At 49.2% G+C, this 17,950-nt stretch overlaps 1 protein-coding gene across 1 annotated transcript; it reads left to right on the top strand.

Annotated features, from left to right (window-relative positions):
* The first annotated feature begins 289 nt into the window (after positions 1-289).
* On the top strand, positions 290-10,424 carry LOC131082097 (interferon-induced very large GTPase 1-like). The gene is made up of 2 exons (XM_058021732.1): positions 290-394; positions 3,072-10,424. Exon 2 carries the CDS (start codon positions 3,074-3,076, stop codon positions 10,373-10,375), a length of 7,302 nt encoding a protein of 2,433 aa, XP_057877715.1. The 5' UTR covers positions 290-394; positions 3,072-3,073; the 3' UTR covers positions 10,376-10,424.
* Positions 10,425-17,950: the final 7,526 nt, after the last annotated feature.

Here is a 17,950-nt window from a genome sequence, read left to right on the forward strand (position 1 = left end):
TTTTGGGGAAAAGGGGGAGGGGGTAGGGAGATTGACATTAAAAGGATGGGAGGAGGCAGCAGGGGCAGAACCATTCTAATGGGGAAACTGGGATAAACGAAAGTACAACTTAATGCAACAAAAGATATAACAACACAGTACAACACAATACAATCTGCCATGCTCATGGGTCGCTTACTCCTGACTGTCTGTTTTTCTCCTTTAGGATTTTGGGCCTTTCCTTCCTGGTGCTCTTCCTCCTCAGTTCTCAAGGGGTTCCCATATTCTTCTCCACACCCACCGTGTACCCCAGGCCTGTTCCTGCTGCGGTGCTGTGTCCCCTGAGCTGGGGCCCTCAGCTGCTGGTGTCTGCTGGGAAGCCAAGGGAGTGACGGGAGCCTCTCCTGTGAGTTGGGTGAGTGGAATCTGAGCCCACAGCCCTTGCTCAGATTGCCCAAATCTGCAGGGATTCCCAAGGGAATGCTGCCCCTGAAGGCTCTGGAAGGGTGCAGGAGCCCTTGGCTCTATTGGACCTGAGTCCAAGCCCCTCAGGTCAATTCCTGTTCTGGTAAGAGTGTTGTGGCTTTGGTGGGATGGAAGGTGAATGCTCCTAAGGATTTTTTGCAAGTAATAAATCTCTCCAGTATCCAACTGAACTGAGACTTGGGCAATTCTTGGAGTTGTGTGAAAGAGTCAGAAATCCCAAAGGTTTAAAGGCAGGTGCCCAGTGAAAGCACAAGGTCTGTTAGGTACAGAATCGTGGAATGATGGAATGGCCTGAGTTGGAAGGGACACACCATGGTCCTAGGAGAGGCAGGATCAAAAGCTTTCCTGAAATCCATAAAGCTCTGATTAACTGGCTGTCCTTGATCAACTCCATGTGTTAATGTGTTGTGAAAGGAAATTTAGGGTGACAAGCAGGATTTTTTCTCCTGAGTCTGTACAGACTGTCACCCATGACTGCCCTATCCTTTAGGGATTTTTCAATGAAAAGTGACTCGCAGTGATGGACCTGTACTCGTTTAAAAACAGGTGTCCAGCAAGAAAGGCAGGAACCTTCCTGGAATGGAGAATATGACTCCCTTCTCTCTATATCATTATGACTTTGAAATGATGGGGCTTTTAGGCAAAGATATAGGGAAAGGAATAACAGGTATTTACTAGAGTGTGTATATATACATATATATTTACCAAGAGAAACAAACAACAACAGTAGTGGCAACAAACAAACAACCAAAACCAGAAACCCAATCCCAGCCTTGTCTCACCCATCATGCACTGCCCCTGCGGTGCAGTTCCGGGCACAGCCAGCAGGGGCGCTGCTGGCTCCCGACTGGGCAGGGCAGGTGCGATGATTCCTCTGCGGCTGCAGAGGGCGCTGTGGCACAAGCTCGGCCGCCTCTCCGCTGGCAATGGTGGCTCTGGCGAGGCGGCCCTGGTGACAGGGGACAGGGGAGTTGGCTTCCCCTGGACAGTCCACAGGGAGCAGCTGCTCTCAGTGCCACTGAAAACTCAGGGTGGTGTATTGAAGTGTAGCAAAAACCCCTAAAGCAGTAGGGGCGGGGTGGGGTGGGGGGCCGCTCCTTTGCATGGCTCACCGGTGATGACTGGGCCTGAGGTCGAGCCTAGTGGGGCTAGGGGTGCTCCCAGGTCCCAAGCAGCAGAGGAGCAGAGAAGCAAGATGGCAAGCCCTGGTCACAGTGTTGAAACAAGAAAAAAGGAAGAGGGGAAAGAAAGGAAAAAAACATAGGGCAACTGGATCTCAGGTCAGATCCACTGTATTGCATGGCCCCTGTGTTGATCACCCCTGCTGGAAGTAAGAGCAGCCTCTGGTCTCCAACCCCACAAAGAAACCTGGGCCGTCCTTCATGCATTGTGATACTCCTGAATCAGAGGGGGGACAGTAAAAACTCCAGACACAAACCGAATTAAAAACCAAACTGGCTATGGGATAAGAACAAACCCCCAGACAGGACCCGAGCACCTTCCAGAGCCGTTTCCCTGTGGCTTTTTCTCTGTAACTTGCTCCTGAGCAGCCTGAAGTCTGCTCCCCTCAAGGCCAGGGTTGAAGGTTTGCTGGCACTTTTCCTCTTGCCACTAGAGATTTTAAGCTCAGTGGCTCTGTGGTGGCTGAAGCCAAGACTAAACCAAATGAGCACTTGGCTGACAAGATCATCTGTGCTAATGAGCAGCAGATCACAGAGGGCACCTCTCTGAGTCTGCTCCCAGCATCTCCAGTCTCTCCTGAAGGGCCACCAGGATGTCCCAGGCACAGCTGTAGGCAGGGACAAGGTGGATTTTCCCCCTGCACTGGGGTGGGCCCCTGAGGGTGCCAGGAAGCAGCTCCTGGGAAGAGGCCAGAGAGGGGCGAGGGAGGGGCTGCGCTGGCAGCTGGAGCAGGAGCACAGCTCAGAGCCCCTGGGGGCATGGGGGGAGTGTGTCTGGGGAGTGTGGGGTGCCATGGGGGGAGTGTGTGAGCGCTGCCTCCGGGTGCTGGGAGCAGCAGGCTGGGCCAGGCAGCGAGCAGGGCAGCCGTGGGCTGGGCAGAGGGTGCAGGATGCAGGCAGGGCTGTTGGATGGGCAGAGGGGCTGTGCCAGTGCTCCAGGGAGCCAGGAATGGCCCCGGCTGTCTGCACTTGTGGATTGAGTTCTGCTGGGAGGATGTGGGCGATGGTGAAGGCAGCACCTTGTCCAGGGCAGGTTGTGTGGCTCAGTGAGTCTGTGTGTGCCTGTGCTTCTGTCTCTGTGTCCGTCTATGTGTGTGTGCGTGTTTGTCTGTGTGTGTGTCTTTGTGTCTGTGTGTGTGTGCGTTTGTCTGTGTGTGTGTGTGTGTGTCTCTGTGTCTGTGTATCTCTTTCTGTTTGTGCAGTCTCTGGGATAAAGACTCACCTTCAGGCTTGATCCTGCAAACAGGAAAGCAACAGGCACATCCAGGGTGATGGGAAGGAGACCCTGGCTCTTGTGCCATCCCAGGCCTGGCTCCAGCAGCCTGGTGGGAGCAATCCCCAGGGCTGCAGCTGCTGCACAGCCTCTGCCAGGAGTCTGGGGTTTCTGACAACACCTCAGGGAAAGTCTCTGTTCTTCCTCCACAGCCATGGCTTCGCAGGAGGACACACAGGAAGAGGATGGAAAGACACAGCTCCTTGCAGAGGCATTTGAGAAGGAAGGACTGGATGCTGGATACTGGCTGCCCAAAGCTTCACAGGTGCTGGGAATCAAGTGCAGAGAAGCCCTGGAACATCTGGAATATAAAGATTACCTCAGGCTGGAGTGTGAGGTACGGCATCCCTGGGAGAAAAAGGCACTGCAGAAACTCCTGAAAATAACAGATGACAAAACGCGTGAGGAGATGCAAAAGCATAACTTGGAGAAGGCAAAGCAGAGACAAGATGAGGCCAACCAAGCTCTGAAGGATCTGACAGAAATGCTCAACAGTCACAGCCACAGCCAGGATGCTCTGAGGGAGAAAGCAGAGACTCTGTGGCGAGCCATGGAGATTCCAAAAGAGTTCTGGCCACCACCAAAGAAACCCTTGGCAGATATACTGGAGAGGATCCATAAGCAGCTGGAGCAGCAGGAGCTGTCAGCAGGCAGTGGGAAGAACATCCCTGACACGGAGGTACTGAGGCGGGCGTCAGGGGGACTGGCCCTGCAGGGCATCTACAGAACCAGCAGACCTGAAGATGCGCTGGCAAAGCGAGAGCAGCTCCTCAGAGTTCCTGAGGGATTCCAGCTCACCGGTCCGGAGCAAGGATCGCTGCTTGAGAGGAAGGAGTTCTCCTCCTCTGCAGCAGAATCCACTTTCACCAAGTCCATGGAGCAGCTGGGCTTCAGCGTGAGCGTTTCTGCCAAATGCTCATTCTGGGGGATTAATGTGGGAGTGGGTGTAGATTACAGCCGCACTTCGCAGTCAGAGGACACCCACCAGTCCCGCTCTGAGCAGAGCTACTTTTGCACCACCAAGTACCAGTACATCCCTCTGGCCTCCTGCTACTTCCAAAGGCATCAGCTTTGCCTCTCGGATGCGGCTCTGCGGGAGCTGCAAGACATGGAGCAGCTTTTGAGCTGCAGTCAGAAAGAAGACAACTCCACCTTGGTGAAGATATGTGAGAGTTTCTTCAGCAGGTTTGGGTCCCATATAAACCAGGGTCCCCTCCACTTTGGGGGGATATTCTGGTGGAAGGCATCTACAGAAGGATTCCGAGCTGAGCAGCGGGAAGAGGTGAAGCGAGAAACATCTGAAGCACTGAACATCTTTGTTGGGGCCAGCTGGGGTGGCTTTGGGGCCAGTGTAGGAGGGACCCTGGATGTTTCCAAATCCAGCTCAAAGGCTTCTGTCCAGGGAAAAGCCAGAGAGAGTTCTCATACAGCAATTCAGCTCTACGTGGTCAACACCGGGGGGCCAGCAGACACATCTTCCCTTCCTCAGTGGAAAACGGGGCTTGTGTCTGATAACACAACGTGGTGCGTTATCGACCGTGGCTTTGAGCTGATCCCAGTGTGGGATGTCATCCTGGGCAATCACTGCAAGGATTTTAAGTCTGCAGGCCAGATGAGCAGAGCCCTCAGGGCTGCTTACGAAGCACTGACGAATGAGAGCGTTGGCATGGTTTTTGGAGAGGAACTAGGCAGTGCAGTGCAAGAGGCCAGAGATTTCATGGCAACTGTGAAGGCCTGGGAGGTTACAAAAGTGGATGAAAGGAAGCTACTCATGCTGATGGAGCTAAAAGATGATCTGAGTGCAAAAACCAGGAACCCCAGTGTGTGGATCAACGTGTGCCTGTCAGACAAAGCCCTGCAGGACTTCCTGGTGAACACTGTACGGAGCTGCCAGAAGTCACCTCCAGAAAACACCACCACTATCAAGGCAATGTTGAGGAGTCTCCTGAATCCTCATATCTACTCTGTCAAGGACTTCCCTGAGGCTTCCTTCATTATGCAATGGGTCTTCCAGACTGAGCACCCACTTCCCAGATCTCCCAAAGTCTCTGAGCTTCAAGAGCTCATCAAAACACTGCAGCAAATGCAGGAGCACATCCATGCTGTCACCTACGCACCAGGAAGCTCTGCTTCTGATGTTCATGAAGCAAAGATAGAAGCCACCCTGACCAGCAGCCTGGCCATTTATTCCTTACTCCAGTCTCTCCAGGAACAGGCTCAGAAGGACATGGAACTGCTGGTGCTCTTGATTGCCACCAGCATAGGGTACCAGGTCGAGAGCAGCACTTTTCAGCAACTCCTTGGACACGCAGAAATTCAGTACATGGCCAAGGAAATGGAAACGGCACATGCGGATTACTTGAACCTGAAGGAGCAAGATGCAGGCAGAGCTGAGGCCTCCCTCCTGCTGACAGGTCTGACTGTGACACCCGAAAGTCAAAAGCTGTCCCCTGAGCAGAAGAGGGAGCGTTTGGTTTTTATGGAAAATCACATAAAAGGCTCGTGGTCCACACGGATAAAGAATCTCCTCCAAAAGCACACTGGAGATGAAGACTGGGAGAGGCTGGAACGGGACTTGGACTCCTTGATCAATGGGTTCTTGGATGACAAATGGGATGAGGAGAGGATGCAGAACATACTCAGTGACCTGGAAGACACTTTTCCAACACATGAAGCCCCCAGTCAGTCCCAGTCCAAGTCAGAAAGCAGCAAAGCCAAAGAAAATGAAGCCATTGCAACCCAGGAGTTCCTCCAGCTGCTCAAGCGCCTTGGACTGGAAAGTCACTATCCAAGGAAAATGGGGATGGGAGATTTCCGCACCATCTGCAAGACATCTCTGCAGGACAGCCAGCCCAGCCAGGACAAGGAACTGCCACTATACTTCTTGAAAAAACTATTAACGGTGGATTACCAGGTGAGGTACCTGACTTGCTGGGAAAGGAGCAACCCAGGCCTTGCATCCATGCCAGAAACCAGAGAGCAAGAGCACCAGCAATCAGACTCCTTTGAAAACTTTTTTGATAAGCTGATGAAAGCAGCCCCTGAACGTGCAAACAGGGATGGCCATGTGCACCCCATGGACCTGCAGATGGCCATTTTCCATTGTGCTGATGACTTCCTGAGACAGACCCTGGCAACCAAGCTGGCGTTCTGCCAACTGGCGCTGCCTCTGCTGGTGCCCAACCCGAGCACTTCACGCATCGAGTTCCCGCTCTATGCACTCAGCCAAATCCAAAGGAGCTGGAAAGAGGTGGAGAAGGCGGGAAAGCAGGCCCAAACAAAGAGTTTCAGCAACAAACTCATCTTTCAGGCACACACACCCATCGTGTCCTTCATCCGCATTGGCAGCTCGGCCTTCTCTTCCAAGTCCCAGCTCCTCAACGCTGTGCTCAGCAAACGCAAACACGACACTTTCTTCCACCGCCACTGCAGAGGCAGCACCAGAGAGCGTTTGCTGATGGAAGGACTGGTGGAGATTGCCTGGTACTACCCTGGTGGAAGCCCTGATGACACCTTTGAGTGCTGTGTGGCTTTCTGTAACCTGCATGGAGATGCCAGGGATCACGGAGCACAGCTGCAGTTCCTGCAGGAGATATCTGCTGTCAATGTGTGTCTTGTGTCTGACTGGGAGCACATGGACAAAAGGGGGAAAAAGCTTCTGCAGGACCTGTGGCAGTCGCAAAGGCCTTTGGTTTGTCTTCTCACAGAAAATGACAATGCTGCAGCTGGACAAGCCAGCAAAAACATAACAATAGGGATCAAGGACAGAAATGAAGCAGAACTGATGGACCAACTGACCAAGACAATTGGAAATCTCCTGGAAGGTTCTAATCCATGTTTTAGCCTGGAGTCCTGCATGGAGAAAGCTCGCCAGCACGGATTCATAGTGGATGCAGATCGAGATGTGTGTGTGACAGCCAAAGCAAAGGCAAAGGAGCTGGTGGAGCTTCTGAAGAAAGAGAAGCTGTCTGAGATCAAATCCCAGCTGCTGCCACTTCAAGGAAAACTGTGGTACCAGTGGTGCCAAAAGGACAAAGAACTCACTCGCTTGCAGGAGAAGAGGAACAAGAGCGTTGAGCATCATCGCAGCCAAATTGAATATGAGAAGAAAGCAATAAGAAAAAAGCAACTTGACCAAGCTTTCCCTCTCAACGCACTGATGAAATCATTCCTTGGCTTTCTCCAGGTCCAGCCAGCAAACACCAAGAAATACTTCCTGCACTGGATGAAGGTCTTTATGCATGACCTGTCTTGTGGTCGCCTTGAACAACTGAGGAAGGACTATGACAAATTATGGTCTGAAATCCAGTCAAGAAAGAAAAGCAAGGAAAAGCCCAGGGGCAACGATGAGTTGCCGAGTCATTTGGATGCCCTCTCTAATGAAATCAATGATTCATCCATCGGCCTGGAGAACCTATTGAGAGAGTTAGGGCAGATTTATGAAGCTCTGGAAATAATGAACTACAAGAAAGACAATTTTGTCAAACTGCCAGAAATTGCAGCAGATCTGATGGTTTCAGGGCACCCCATGGAGCTGATGGATGGCGATGCTTCTTACCTGCCCTTGCGCTGGGTGGGAGCAATCTTTGACAGCTTAATTGAGAGGCTGGGGGACAAACGAGTGTTTGTGCTCTCTGTGCTCGGCATCCAGAGCACAGGCAAGTCCACCCTGCTGAATTCCATGTTTGGTCTGCAGTTCAACGTCAGCGCAGGGAGATGCACCCGTGGGGCCTTCATGCAGCTCATCCCAGTGGCAGAGGAGCTACAGCAAGACTTGGGCTTTGATTTTGTGCTGGTGGTTGACACAGAGGGACTTCGTGCCATCGAGATGTCCAATAAACACTCTCTGAACCATGACAATGAGCTGGCCACCTTTGTCATTGGTGTTGGCAACTTGACTGTGATCAATATCTTTGGAGAAAATCCATCAGAAATGCAGGATGTTCTCCAGATCGCTGTGCAGGCTTTCCTGAGGATGAAGAAAGTCAATCTTTCCCCAAGCTGCCTCTTTGTCCACCAAAACGTGGGGGAAGCAACTGCCAAGGAGCAGAACATGGAAGGACGAAGGCGTTTGCAGGAAAAGCTGGATGAAATGACTGTGGTAGCTGCTCAGGAGGAGTGCTGTGATGTCTCCTCCTTCAGCGATGTCATTGGCTTTGATGTGAACACCCACATTCACTACTTTGCTCACCTGTGGGAAGGAAACCCCCCAATGGCACCACCAAATCCCAAATACAGCCAGAATGCCCAGCAACTCAAGAGCAAAATCCTCTGGGCTGCCAAGAAGCAGTCACAGCACAGCATTTTGAGGCTCTCGAGCCTGAAAGATCGTATTGGTGACCTCTGGAATGCTTTGCTGAATGAAAACTTTGTGTTCAGCTTCAAGAATTCCCTGGAGATTGCTGTGTACAGGAGACTGGAAAGTGCCTTTAGTCAATGGACCTGGAGGCTGAGGAGTCACATCTTAGATATACAGATGAGACTGGTCAACAAAATTCGGAATGGGGACTGGCAGAATGTCACTAGAGAATACCTTGAAGGGCAGGTGCAAGAGACAAGTGATGCCATTGAGAAAGAAGTGGAAAAGTATTTCAGGGAAGACAAAGACTGTGAGACACTGGTCCAGTGGAAATTAAGCACAGCGCTTAAGCTGAAGGAATTAAAAGAGACTCTTCTTAATGAAACAAAAAAGAAATGTGAGAATCTTATTGAGCTTCAGAAGGAGCAGAAGAAACTGGATGAAAGGAAGCTGGACTATGAAGATGAGCTCCTGAAAAAGAGTAAGGACCTGGCTGTGAGTCTGAAAGGGAAGAGCCTCAGTGAGAGAGAACTGAAGGACAACTTTACTCTCCTCTGGAACCAGTGGATTGCCGAAGTCTCCCGTGCTGCTCGTCCTCTGGAACGGGTGGATATTGATGCACAAATCGAAGATGTCCTTCTAGAGCACTTTAAGGAGCCGGGTTTTCATGCACGGATGAGGTCATTTCCCAGAGGCAGAGGATTTTCTTTTGATCCTGAGAAACACATCATGAAGAAAAAGTATTTAGGCTTTATCTCAGATCCCAGGAGCATTTCCAATGCTGATGTGATCAACTTTCAGCACATCACTGACAGCATCATAGCATGTGTTAAGGAAAACATTGCTAAGAAGGAAGAAGAGAAACGCGATTACAATAGAAATTTTATTCATGAAATACTGAATGAAGTACAGAAAGGTGTGAACTCTGTCCCCAGCAATGGGAAATATACTTTCAACAGAGATTACAGCATGGATTTGTCTCTCTATCTGTGCAAAATAGCAGCAGAAAGGTTTAAAGCCATGCACAAAGCATTCCAAAAGGCAAATGACCCAGTTGTGTACTTGAGCAGCAAGAGAGAAGATTTCTTCCAATGTTTCCAGATTTCCTGCCAAGGAGCCACTTCTGTCACAACTTTTGCTGTTTTCCTTTGTGACAAGATTGAGCCAGCTCTTCGCCAGGCAGTCTATGAGAGGACAGCCAAAGCCATCGCTGAGGACATGCAGAAATCCCCAGATTTCAGGGGTAACAGAGCCAATCTGGAAGTTTGCATCCTGAGATACCTGGCAGAACAGGAAAAATTTGAGTATTTCGAGCAGTACGTTAGGTCCCCAAGACAGTTTTTTCAGACTTACATTGAGACACGAATTAGGGAGCACTGTTTAGATGGGAGTCGGAGTCGGCGGGACTTTTTAGGGTCCTCCCTTGATATTCTCTATAACAACATTCTTTCAGCTGTTTCTTTATCAACCGAAATTGTCAAAGACAGAAAAGACAGAGAAGATAAAATCTCTCTCTGGCTGGATGAATTTTGCAGGGAACTCTCAGAAGTGATCAACTTGCCCAGAAGTGACCTGAAGGGCATTGAGCACCAGGAGGTCACAGACATTGAGTTCCTGAGCAGGGCCATGACAGAAGCTCTGCCTGACCTGAAGGAAAGGCTCAAGAAAGAATTTGCTGGTGCAGACCTGAGCTCATTTTCAGGGCAGACTCACACCATCCTGGTGGAGCATTTTTCAGGGTGCTGGGCACAGTGTCCCTTTTGTGGGGCTGTCTGCACAAACACAATGCAGAATCACGATGGAGACCATCAGGTGGTCTTCCATCGCCCGCAAGCTTTGATGGGAATCAAATGGTATAGAACAGACCACCTGGTCATTGATATTTGTTCCAGCCTTGTTGCAAGTGACTGCTATTTAGTACTTTCTGACAGTAAACGAATCCCCTACAAGAGATACCGGGATGCTGGACCTCCTAAGTCCACTTGGAAAATTCTTCCTGATTCATCCTTGCAGGCGTACTGGAAATGGTTTGTGTCTCATTTCAGGACACAGCTGGAAGCTCAGTACAATGGGAAGTTTCAGGGTAGAGGAGCAATCCCTGAGGCGTGGCAGAGAATTACCAAGGAGGAAGCTCTGTCTGAGCTGGAGAAGCGTTAGGCCATGTCCATGGGAAGGAAGAACCACAACAGCTTTGCAGTTTAGGAAAACTTTGTAACAGTCTTTTACAAAATGCATTTACAATGATGATGCTCTCAAGTCCAGGAAAGCCAATGGTATCCAATTGCTCCCAAATTTGATGAAATAAGGTGCATTACTTCACCCATCACTTAGCAATTCCTTTGTTTCATGAGGAAGGCAGAATACTCTTGCCTGTTTGCCATAAACATTTCCCTCAGCTTTGTCCTAGAGACAAACCAAATCCCCTCCTTTGGACAATTGGCCTTGTGGCCAAGGCTGAGCCAAGGGCCAGGGATAGGGCAAAGGGCAGCACTCAGAGCACCCCTTGAAACAACTTCTGTGAGACAAGAAGGGACAGTGCCCCAAAGGCAGTTTTCCTGAAGCAACGAGCTGTCCTGCTTGGAGAAAGGCCTGCGGAACCTGATGCAAGCTCTACACTGACTGCAAGCTGGGCTGCTTGGCTTTTGGGTGTCATCCTTCCCTCCCTCATTGAAGCCTCCTGGATCAACTGAGGCCGTTCTCCCAGCAGGAGCTGTTGTGCCTGCGGGCTCAGGAGAGCAGTGACACGACTGCCCCAGGCTCAGGCAGTGCTGTCACTCCCTGTCTCAGGGGTGCTATGTCTCTGTCCAGGGCAGCCGCTCCTGCTCAGGTGCCTGGGGCTGCTGCCCTTATCTCCAGCCCTCAGCCCAGGCAGGAGCTGCTCCTGCCCTTGGCCCCTTTGCTGAACAAAAGCCTTTGGAGTGTCCCATGTGGAGAATCCTGTCTGCAGCACCTTCTGCAGCAGCCCTTGGGGCAATGCTGGTGCTGCCCAGGCAGGCTGGTGGCACCAGAGCCGTGCTCTGGAGAAGGTGGCACCGGCTGGCTCTGCCCCAGGGAGCTGTGGGGGCTTTTGCTGTGCTGCAACCCTGCTGGCAATGGGAGGGCCAAGGCCTTCCTGGAGAGCTGCTGAAGGGCTGCTTCAGCCTCATCCCCTGCAGGCTCTGTGTGAAAAATGCATATTATGTCATTGGCTCTTGGCAAATATTAAAATGAACACTATATGTGTTATGTTGGAAAGTTATGTTGTATTAATCTCTTTTAAGTAGTGTGGTAAGTATAAATTTTAGGCTATAGCATAATATAAAATAGAAACGATGTGATGGAAGATGCTTTTCTGACTATCTCAAGGAATGGTTAAAGCATCAAGAAATTCTTTATGTAGAGATAACAGTAACACGACACCAAAAGCTCCAAGAGAAGAATTATTGCCTTCTTATTATGAAGAACCAGACTTTGAGCGACCAAGAAGATTGATTTACAAGATGAAGAGGAGAGTTGGCAATAACCAGAAAAGACTCTGTGTTTGAAAATAATTTTTGCATCATGTATGAGATATATGAATATGCAATAGGCTATTGCATTTAAGGATTAATCCTTTGGTAGCAAGGTGGGCTTTTGCTTGGCAAAAGGAGTAAAACGCACCCAGATATCTGTAACTCTTTGCTTTTTATTGTCTTCTATTGTCCTAACCTGGGTGTCCAAATGCTTATTGCTTTAATTTTTTATAATAATTTTCATAGCTATTTTATTACTAATAAACTTTTAAAATTTTAAAAGAAGTGATTGCTGTTTTTCACACTCTGCTAATAAAGGAGTTGATTTGGACTGCTCTGTGTCTCCTTTGTGTTCAGGGGAGTCACAGTTGGGGGTGACTCCACCTCTGTGTGCTGCAGACAGGCAGGGGACAGGGGGTGGCACTGGGGAAGGGGGTGGGACAGCAGAGGCTCTGCTCCATTCAGGGTCTCTGCTCCAGGAGCAGCTTCACTGTCTGCAGGGACAGTGAGAGGCTAGGAAGCCCCAAACCACAATGTCCAGGGAAACCAATGTCGGTGGCAGGTGCCAAGGGAGGCAGGGCTGGGAACCAAGCCTGGCCTGTCACACACAGGGAGAACTGAGAAGGTGGATCCCAGCGAGGTTCTGTGCTCTGGAGCTGCTCAGCTGGGAACCTGCAGGACAAACGGGGAATGGGCCCAAACCTTGCCAAGCCCAGCCCTGGCCAAGCAGACCCAGAGCCAGTGACAGGAGCCAGAGCTGGGCCATGTGAGCGTGTGCTGCACGGGTGAGTGCCAGGGACTGGGGACACCTGGCCTTGCTGTGTTGCTGCCATGGTCTGTAAGAAATAATGATGTAGTCATTGCCCTTCACTGTCATATTGGCTTTTCCAAATTATTTTGGTATAGTACAGTTTGTAATCACTTTTTAACCACTTTTTGTACAGTCTAATTTGTCAGCCTTTTTACCATAATCCCGGTGTAGATTATATATTTTTGTGTGATAAAGATAGTTAAGGCTCCTGCAAACTACTAAAATAGAGACTATTTGCTGTTTATTATCACATTAACTGTTGCAGAAGTGTCACAGTGGTCACAAGGGTTGCAGGATGAAGAGAGAGGCGAGAATGTTGACCTCATGTTCAGAAGGCTTGATTTATTATTTTATGATATATATTACATTACGACTATACTAAAAAGAATAGAGGGAAAAGTTCTCAGAAGGCTAGCTAAGCTAAGAATAGAAAATGAATCAAGAACAAAGGTCTGTGTCCCAGCAGAGAGTGAGACCCAGCTCTGCTATGATTGGCCAGTAAATCAACACATCCACCAGAGACCAATCACGGATCCACCTGTTGCATTCCACACCAACATATAACCGTTGTTTACACTTTGTTGCTGAGGCCACAGCTTCTCAGAAGGGGGAAAAATCCCAAAGAAAGGATTTTTATGAAAAGATGTCGGTGACACTGAAGTAGCTACTGGCTTTTTTTTTTTTTTTTGTGTAACTAACTGACAGTGGTGAAAATAACTCAGATAACAGTGTGAAACAGATAATATTGATTTCATGTACTTGTGGAGTATCTTATCCATATGATAAGATACCACTGAAAAGAACCAGGCTATCAAGAACTATCAAACCATGGAACAGGGTGTCTGGTGAGGAAATAAAATAAAAATTTCATCTGCTGAGTGGCACATACTTTAAGAAGATGTGTCAAGTGCTGAACCAAGCAAAAGAATTCCTGGAACATGTAAACTCAAAGGAATGTTTGAATATGTATAATCTTCATGGAGATGCATTTGAGCAATATAATGAAAAAGTGTATATGAAAATTGTTTTCAGTTAACTGGTGTGCTTTTGGGATCCTATTACAGCGACCTGATGAGGTCTTCATGGTGAGAGAGAAGGACGAGAATCTTAGTTCATGATCAGAAGACTAGATTTATTGATATATGATATATAATACATTATTACTATACTAAAAATAAGGAGAGAAGATGCAGAGGCTGCTAAGCTAAGAATAGAATATTAAAGAATGAATAACAAAGTTCTGTATCCAGGGAGTCTGTCCCCGAGCTTGGTTCTGTGATTGGCCTTCAATTGTAAACACGGAACATGATCCAATCACAGGAGCACCTGCTACATTTCACAGCAGCCAATAACAATTGTTTACATTCTTCCTCTGGGGCCTTTGCTTCCCAGAAGATGCACAAATCCCAAAGAAAGGATTTCTGTGAAAAACTCTCTGCGACATCTCACCTTTCTAAATTGTAGAAATGAAAAGAAAAATGCTGATGTGAAATGAACAGGAAATTTCTTCACCTGTAAAATATACAATACTAACAAATCACTAAAACAATCCTACAATCTAAGAAAATGCAAAAAACAATGCAAAGAAAGTTCAAGTCCAAGCCGCTGAGTTTCAGGAAGAGTCCATGAGCTGAAGTTGTTTCTCTTGGGATATCTGAGAATCCTTTTCGGTCCTGAAAACAGACTTCTGCAAAAGACCCATCAATAGTTATCACAAACCATTGACAGTCTTACAACAATTTCAAACAATGTGAACAACTTTTAGAATGTCCTTTTCTGGCCCTTCAATGCTTCAGTGCTTCAGAGCTGCTGCTTCAGTGCTTCAGAGCTGCTGCCCGCTATTTTCAATCTTTTTTATTTTTTTTTTTTTTTTTGATGGAAAAGGAAAAGAGCAGCAGCCGAGCAGAGCAGTGCTAGAGAAGGTAAGGCCCTGGGGGCCCTGGCCCATGATGGACCAGGAACCGCAAAACTGGCCCACAAAGAGGGGCCAGGACCAGTAGGAGAAACCACAACTCCCAGAAACATCAAGAGGCCTAACAGTGGGCCCGGCCCAGGAACTTCCTGACCCCAACGGCCCAGGCCAAACCCATGGGGCAGGCTCTGCATTCCCACAGGCCTGCACTCTGCTGCCAGTACAATGATAGCACGGGTGGTGACACGCTTCCTTTTCCCAAAACCACTGAGGCATGCCAGCAGCAGGGAAATAGAAGCCTTCCCCAGAAATCCCATCTGGGGTCTGGAGATGTTTGTTTCCCACAGCAAACCAGCTATGGTCTCCTCATCTGTGCCCTCTTCCCCTGCAATGCAAATAATGCATTGGGTTTGTCTCTCATCCGCCCCATGGCTTCATCCCACCCCCTCCGGGCTGGGGATCAGAGGCAGAGCTCTTGGGATGCACCTGCCCCCCGCCACTGGGGGCGCAAGAGAGGTGGCAGAGATGGCAGCCTCCATGGGACAATCCCCGAAAAAACACCCCCCAACCCGCCGAGAATGCTGATCTTGAAAGCAGGCTGCCGGACTGCCTCAACAGTCAGCTGTTGAGTACTCCCCGCTCCACGGAAAGGGAGGCCAGCCTCCGGTGCTGCTACTACAGAGGCAACTGGACCGGTATGGTCTGAACTCGAACAAGCCGCCGGTTCCAGGGCAGTCTCTGACACCAACACGGAAGACAGAGTCTCCGACAGCGGCAGAACTGCTGGGGCAGCCTGGGGCAGCAGGGGTGAAGCCAGAACCGGGGAGGGAATCACGCTAGATGTAGGAGCAGCCGCGGGCTGCTCCGAGTTTCCCGCAGGTTCGACGCCGTCTTCAACACCATCCTGAACAGGGACCATCTTGGCTTGAGGTGGTGAGGAGGCTGATGGAAGCGGCGGGGGGGCCAAAGGGGCTGCAGAGAACTCCTCCGCTGAGCCGGAAGCTGGAGACGCGTCGTTGTCGCCTAGCAACTCAGGCACAGGAAGTGCTGCTCCTGCACTCTCAGACACAGGCGCTGGCAGGGGTGGGGAGGCCTGTGAAGCTGTGGGTGGGGCCGCCTGGAGAGGCGGGGATGGGATCACGCAGAGAGGCGGCGCTGGCTCCAGAGAAAGAGTAAAAAAAACTTCTTCACGCGGCGAAGTTTCACCCCGCCTGCTGAGAAGCAGGGGGGACTGGGAAGCAGAATCTCATCCCCCACTGGGTCTTCTCCCACTGGGGATGGTGGAAACGGGGTCTGCCCATAGCTGTTAGAAATCCATGGAAAAACAGCTTCTCTCCTTTTCAAAACTGGCAAGAGCTTTATAAATGCTGGGTATACAGGAGGCAAAAGACGTCCCTGACTGTAGATGAAATAAAAGATGGAATTCATGCACTCCCAGACGAAAACATCCAAAGCGTATAGGACATCAGTAAAGAACACAAAAAGCTTTGCCCATCGAAAGAACTCATAGAAATCTGTTTCTGACAGAAAAAAATCATCTTCTCTACACCATTCTTGCCAGAGGGCAATAAGGTTCTCCTCTGAAGGAGAAAAACAAACCTCTTCCTGCAAGGCATGTGTCTGCCATACGAACAGCCACAAACTACGAAGGGCTGAATCCTCAGGAATAGAAAAACGAACAGTACCTTTTGAAAGAGTCCAGCTTGCTCTAGCTAGCTCCGCGGGTATGCTGCTCTTGTCTACCATGTTTCCTGAAGGTTTTCCAGAAGAAGGTTCACTTGTGGTCAGCCTTGGCTGTGAACTCTGTCCAAATCAGGATCTTCAGTTCTTCAGCTCCTGGCTTGAACCCACTTCTGTGGTCACTTCAAAGCAACCATCAAATGCTACACATACAGGATTTTACCCAGTGCAGCAATTTGCTCCTCTGGTCTTATCAAATTAATTTTTGCTCTGACACGAGGGGTTCACCAACTATTACAGTGACCTGAGGAGGTCACTGGGGTGAGAGAGAAGGACGAGAATCTTGTTTGATGATCAGAAGCCTGGATTTATTGATATATGCTATATAATACATTATTACTATAGTAATAGGAATACAAAGAGAAGTTGCAGAGGCTTGCTAAGCTAAGAATAGAATAGAAAGAATCTATAACAAAGTTCTGTGTCCAGGGACTCCGTCCCCAGCTTGCTCCTGTGATTGGCCCCCAACTATAAACACAGAACATGAACCAATCACAGGTGCATCCTATTGCATTTCACAGCAGCCAATAACAATTGTTTACATTCTTCTTCTGGGGCCCTTGCTTCCCAGAAGATGCACAAATCCCAAAGGAAAGGATTTCTATGAAAAAATGTCTGCGACAGGCTGCAACCTCCAACAACTTGAGAGACCCCATGGGAAATGCCTATGTGCAGTAAACTGTGGCTCTCTGGGCTTTCTATGGGTTCTTTCCAGCTAGCTCGAACCCAAGCCCACACGGCCTTGCATGGACAGAAAGTAAGAGACGAGAAGCGCTCTTCTTCATGTGGGGACAATAGTCCTGTTTATTGGCTTGGGATGGGACGCTCCGCTTCCGGCAACCACCCAGGTAGAAAAGAGAGCGAAAACACCTGCAGTGGGGTTTTGAGGGGATGGGGGTGGGGAAAGAGGACCCAGCCAATGGGATAACACTGGGGAGGGGTGAGGGGAGGGGTATCCATGTTACAGACAACCAGGTGTGTAGAAAGGGGTTCATGGGGGAGAGACCATGTGATGAGAAAGGGAGAATAATCTACATGACATACCATACTGAGTAGAAACTTCCCATCACCCAGTGCAAAACAACTACTAAATAAACTGTTTAGTGCAATACAACACCTATGACCTTTCTCTTTATTCAAATAAAGCAGCTGGACTCCTCTGTCTCCTTTTTGGACATGAACCTCTGTTGTTTGTGGATTAATTTTCGTGACAGTTGGGATCCAGTCTTGGATCAGCAGGTGGAAAACATTGATCTGCTTTTCCTGGTTGCACATTTTGAGCATGAACTCATTCTACCTCTTCCTTTGACTTTGCTACCACCACTGTCTTCTCATCTATGTTCAGCAGTGTATCTAAAACCACCTGAATATCATTCTAATCAGGACCCTGGGTCCTTACAATGGTCTCAAGTGCCTTACTTGCCTTCTGAGGATTTTCCCTGCAAGTCTCTACCTGGAAGGACCTCAACTTGATTCTGAAAAAGGCATCATTACCATGACCAGTCCATCTGTACCTACCTCAGAGGATCTTGAATTGCCCCCTTTCCTCATTTTTTCCCTCTCCTCCGGAGCCTATTCTCCCTGCCACTGCCCTAAATTCCTCTAAATCTGTGTCTGCCCTCCTTCCTCTTCATCCACAGGCTCGGGGACTTGCCAACATTTTGAAATACTCTTCCTCTCCTGTTGTGGGTTTGGGTTTTTTCAGGGCATTTTCTCCCATTTGTTATGTGGAAGAAAGACACTGTGAGGGATGGAGGTTATCCAGGAGACAAACTGGG

This window comes from Melospiza georgiana, chromosome 3, assembly GCF_028018845.1.
Source record: "Melospiza georgiana isolate bMelGeo1 chromosome 3, bMelGeo1.pri, whole genome shotgun sequence".
In the NCBI taxonomy this organism is placed as follows: Eukaryota; Metazoa; Chordata; class Aves; order Passeriformes; family Passerellidae; genus Melospiza; species Melospiza georgiana.

Coding starts and splice junctions, on each gene's coding strand:
- LOC131082097 (XM_058021732.1), top strand. CDS start 3,074: ATGGCTTCGCAGGAGGACACACAGGAAGAGGATGGAAAGACACAGCTC.